The sequence below is a fragment of the Alligator sinensis genome, unplaced genomic scaffold (assembly GCF_000455745.1).
Source record: "Alligator sinensis unplaced genomic scaffold, ASM45574v1 scaffold432_1, whole genome shotgun sequence".
Lineage (NCBI taxonomy): Eukaryota > Metazoa > Chordata > Crocodylia > Alligatoridae > Alligator > Alligator sinensis.
The window spans coordinates 262,839-268,326 of record NW_005841998.1 but is presented as its reverse complement, the minus strand read 5'-3'; the positions used below and the strand labels follow the sequence as shown (position 1 = coordinate 268,326).

At 44.0% G+C, this 5,488-nt stretch overlaps 1 protein-coding gene across 1 annotated transcript in view; it reads left to right on the top strand.

Moving 5' to 3' along the window:
• The first annotated feature begins 6 nt into the window (after positions 1 to 6).
• Positions 7 to 5,488, top strand: part of CCDC85A (coiled-coil domain containing 85A) — a 178,269-nt gene continuing 172,787 nt past the window's right edge. The window contains exons 1-2 of the mRNA XM_025201576.1: positions 7 to 197; positions 4,020 to 4,944. Coding sequence (XP_025057361.1) covers positions 111 to 197; positions 4,020 to 4,944 — 1,012 coding nt within the window. The 5' untranslated portion in view covers positions 7 to 110. The remainder of the gene's footprint in view (positions 198 to 4,019; positions 4,945 to 5,488) is intronic.

The following is a 5,488-nucleotide window of genomic DNA, read 5'->3' as shown; positions in this document are numbered from 1 at the left end:
GGGCGGCGGCGGCGGGGAGCGAGGACTTGTCCAAGGTGCCCGATGAGGAGCTGCTGAAGTGGAGCAAGGAGGAGCTGGTGCGCAGCCTGCGCCGCGCCGAGGCGGAGAAGATGAGCGCGATGCTGGACCACAGCAACCTCATCCGCGAGGTCAACCGCCGCCTCCAGCTGCACCTCGGGGAGATCCGCGGCCTCAAGGTACCCCCCCCACCTGCCCCTGCCTCCCTTGCTGGGCCAGGCGCGGGGCAGGCAGCGCCCCGTGTCTTGCCTCTGGGACATGTTGTCAGTGCAGCTCCCAGCCCCTGCCAGTTTGAGCATGGGGCACAGCCCCCGGCAGTCGTCCCTGCCCACGTGCAGGGGGGTGGACCCCGATGCTCCTGTAAGGTCTCCCCCAGCCCCTAACATCTCTGCATCTGGTGCAGGCAAGGGCAGCCCCAGCCACGCCACTGGGTACAGCCCTGAGGAAGCAAGGCTGGCAGGTGCCTCCAGAGGCCACCTCCTGTCCGGTTCTCTACCTCGAGGCAGGATCAGCCCTACCCAAACCACAACCCATGGCTTTGAGGCGGGGGCTGAGGAAAACTCCTAAGCGCCGCACTTCTCAGACTGGGTGACGCCAGCGACGGAAGGAAATGACCCAGGGCCGAGTCCTCCCGTGGTTGCTCGCAGGCAGGACACCCAGGGCAGGCAGGGTGTTCCTTTCCCACTCCTCCTCCCCTGGAGGGGCTTCTCTTTCTGGCCCGGCATGGAAGAATGGGTGTCTGATCCCTCTATCAGGTCTCTTTACATTCATCTAGATGCCGGGGGAGGGAGTGGGGGTGAAACCCTGGAGCTGCTTGTTGTCAGTGCTAAAAGTCTTCTTGACATCAGTGAGTCCAGGGTTTCACTGTGGAGGAGCACCTGGCTTTTGTGCTAGCTTTGTGGCCACTGGCCTTTAGAGCTAGAGGAATTGTATTGCCAGGGAATCCTATATGGGAAGCTAACCTGGGATTTCACCAGCATTTTGCTCCTTGCAAAACACTGATATCTGTCAGTGTCATTGGATTATGCTCAGATTCCCTTTGGGTTGTGTTGAGGGGGGTATATACTGGGGAGTGGGGTTGGAAGAGTTAAGCACAGGATCTCTGTGAGGCTAGGGGGCATGGGGAGTCATGAGAACAGCTTCCCTCCCTCATGCACAGACTTGGAGAGAGACCGTCAGAAGTCCAGGGATGATGCTGAGAAAGCAGCTGACACCCCTGCACCGGGAAAATTCCACATGGAGAGAGCATTCCTTCATCTCCCATTAAATGTTTCCCTTCAGTCATTTCTCATTGAGAGTTGGTAGTTTCCCTTAGTGAGGACAGAACAGAAATTGAATAAGGATTTTAGGATTTGTTCAATAGAGAACAGGAGTTTGAACTGCTTGAATATTCACTTGGCTTTCATCTCTCGCCTCAGTGCTGAGGCAAGCTGTCAAACAGGATTCATCAGAAACGTTGAGTTCTGGGTACACCTGATCCATAAACCTCATAGATTTGAAGGGGTTTCATGTTTGCATTTCATGTGGAGGTGACGAGATGATGGGTGGTGCAGTGCTGCACAGCCCCAGAAGTTTTTAAGACTTACTGATCTGTTAAATACCGTTACTGTTTTAAGATTGTTTCTGAACCTATCAGTGAAGTTTCCAACCAGGCTTCTGGGGAGCCTTTAGTATTTATGTCTCCCTTATGCCCTGTGACAGATTTGTGGGGAACCTCCCTGATTTGGGTTCACTAATGCCATCCTCTGATTTCTTTGTTCTGCAAAGAGGATGTGATAACGGAATCTCTGAGTTGGATGTACCTTCAGAGAGTTCCTCCTTTTTTGAGATGTTTCTGTTTTAAAACCTGTCCTAATAATTCTCTATAGAATATTTTCTCTGACTCTGGTGAGAGGCATATCGGGTTTCCCTGGTTGATTATTGGTTATTCCTGGTTATTATTAACTCTGTATTTTCTGGGTGAGAATTGTCCATGCTTACCCTGCCCTCAAGACTTGGCATGTGTAAAGACTACTGCCATGTGATGTAACTTATCAAAATCGTTTTATGGAAAAAATGAGTTTCTCTAGTTGTGGGAACACTCTCCATCCTCTTGCCTGGAGATGTGAAATTTCTAAGGAAGTTTTTCAACCAAGGGGAAACTGAGGTTGGGGGCGGGAAGAAATGCACAGAAGGGCATGGTCTGAGGAAGTGCCAGTCCTGTAGAGCAGATTCAGACTGTTAGCTCATACAGAGCACCTTTAGTGGAGAAAAAAAATCTTCTAAAGTGCTGAAATTTCCCCCTTTTCTCATTTTCCTGTCCTGCCAAGCATGGCTAGATTTGTTTCCATTTTGACAATACATGGCATCAGAAATTGCCAGGATCCTATCTGACAGCATGCTGATTATTAGTAATAATAAAGCTAAGGGTCAATTTCAACACTAGCCCTAGTAATACAAAGTTCAGGCTGTCATTCTGTGTGCCTTGGTATGGCAAAGATGTAACTACAGCATATGAGGTTATAAATATATAAAAAAAAAGCTTTATATAAACAAGTTTAATTGAAGGAATATGTGTGGGGATAGGTGATAGTGGCACCCAGCTCTGAACTCCCTAAGTGATACATTTATTTCCCCCTTTTTTCATACTCCTGAAATGGAACTTGAAAATGAATTTTCTTTGAATAATTTATAGGTCTCTCTTTAAAGTTTTAAAAGTTCATTTTAGATATTATTCATTACAGAGGTCTTATTCTCTTTTTAACAAGTAGAATATTTTACATACGTTTAAAAACTTGGTAGTTAGCTCTGGAAAGCTTTATGGTTACAGTTTTTTGTTTTTTGTTTTTGTTTTTTTTTTGTTTTTGTTTTTGTTTGTTTTTTTTTTTCCCCCAAGGAGTTTGAGGGTGTTGGGTTCCCAACTCCCATTGAACTTCAGCAGGATTTCAGCAGCCAATTCCTTTGTTTTTAAAAAAGACTGTCCTGGGATTACTGCCTGGGACGCATCAGCCATCTTTGTTATTAGGAAAGTAGAAGAAATAGGACTTTCCAAAAGGCTAATATGTTGCAGGGTTAGCTAATCTCTGGTTTTCATATTAAACATAACAAGGAAACGTGATTTGTTAGAAATGTATTTAGATTTAAAAAGTGAGCAGGTCATGTGCAGAGCGCTCCCCCTCTTCCCCCATGTGCTTCTATTAATTTGCTGCCCCCTGTGCTAGTGTGCCCAGTGCCAGTGCACTGCTGACACCACCCTTCCTGGATAAAAAAGGTTTGCTCTGCATCATGTTCTGCTGTAGCAGTAGCTTGAATGAGTTTACTTCCCAGTATGAATTTTCAGCAGTTGGAGAAGGGTATGAGGGCATGTTCTAAAAATTTTTTTTTTTGGGAAGTGAGACTCTATTAAAGGAGATTTTTATTTTAGAATGGTTGAACCAATTTAACATCAATCATATTTTATGATTCAAATCAAACAACACTGAAATATTTTTAAGCTGTGAAGAGTTTGGTTTTGTCTGTGTATGTAGTTCATCAAATTAAAATAGATTTAAACCATCGATATATGAAATTAGTAGCTCCCTTACACTTTCTGTTTTTTGTTCATTACTAATGTACAACAGGATAGTATCATGCTAGTGAAAATTTCATGACAGAGACGATGAGATTTCTTCTGCTCTTTTTGGAGAATAAGGGTTTTCAATTATCTTTGCTTAAATAAATGAGATTTTTGGTGCCATATCTGAAAATAATCTAGGAACCTTTTCAGATTCAGTCGTGGCGATATTCACTTTTGTATCTGGACAATTTCCTCTTTTACAGAAACACTGTGCAGTTGTAGCAGGTCAGGCAACATGCAAAATTTCTAGTTCTTGTTTTGGCTGACATGTCCTTAATAGAGGAAGCTGGGGAAATTAGATGACAGATCTGTAGCATTTCTGTTAATTGGCTCTTACACTGTTGAATGTTTGAATAAATGTTCATTTTTGGAAACTTCTCTCACTGATGATTGTCATATTTTAAAGGATATCAATCAGAAGCTGCAAGAAGATAACCAGGAACTGAGAGACCTTTGTTGTTTCTTGGATGACGATAGACAGAAAGGCAAGAAGGTATCCCGAGAGTGGCAAAGACTGGGCAGGTACAGTGCTGGGGTTATGCACAAAGAGGTTGCCTTATATTTACAGAAGCTGAAAGAACTGGAAATGAGACAAGAAGAAGTAGTTAAAGAGAACCTGGAATTAAAAGAACTCTGTGTTTTGTTGGATGAAGAGAAAAGTGGCGGAGCTGGCAGCAGGAGTTCTATAGACAGCCAAATCAGCCTCTGCCAGTTAAATGCGGCAAGTCCTTATATTCGAGATGTTGGTGATGGGAGCAGCACTTCTAGCACCGGAAGTACAGACAGTCCAGACCATCATAAACATCACCCAAGTACCAGTCCTGAGCATCTCCAAAAAAGTAGGAGTGAGGGAAGCCCTGAGCATCAAAAACATAGGAGTGTTAGCCCAGAGCACCTTCAAAAACCCAGGAGCTCTGGAAGTCCTGATCATCAGAAACACCTAAAAGGACCAAGTCCAGAACATCACAAAGCCATTGGTAAAAGTAGTCCTGAGCATCAAAAGCATGCCAGTAGTAGTCCAGAAACTCTCCCTAAGCACATTTTAAGTAGTAGCCCTGAACACTTTCAGAAACATAGACCTGGTAGTAGCCCAGAGCATCAAAAGCACAGCAGTGGCAGCCCAGAGCACCTTCAGAAACATGCACTGAGTGGAAGCACAGAGCATCTCCACAAAGTGAGGGGTACTAGCCCTGAGCATCTCAAACAGCATTATGGAGGAAGTCCGGAACATCTGAAGCATCTTGGAGGAAGCAGCAGAGAAGGTACCCTGAGGAGACAAGTAGCAGATGACATGTCACCTCATCACAGAAGTGTGTACAATGGGATGAATGGTGGGTCTATACTCTTACTGAAACCACATTTGCAAAGACTCCTGAAATGATAGATATAATATTATACTTGTGACTGTTTTAAAATAATAATAATTAAGAAAATACTAAAGCACTTGAGAGCTATGTATTATTATTACTTCATTATGAAGCGAGGTAGAAAAATGTATCTATTTGTGTACTCATCAGTTCTTAGGCTGATTAGAGAAGAAAGGAATAATGAAACCATGTGAAATGAAGTGTAAATGGCATCTTTGTGCCAGGTGTCAGATTAAAAGCTGTAGGCCATGATCCTGTAATTATATTCCCATAGACAAACCCTTATCTGTCTAGAATTGTGGAATGATCTATTGAGATAATTACAATTTATTATTACTTTTTGGCCCCTCCTGGGTTGGAGCCAGCAACCTACAGAGGAAAGCCTCCAAACTGCAGTGTCACTTTCCTAGGCCATCACATCTCTGAGCTTTTAAAGATTTTAAACCTTAATGCTTATTGCAGAAAAGCTTCTTGTCCTTTTCAGTGAGCCCTGGAGACTACAAATATA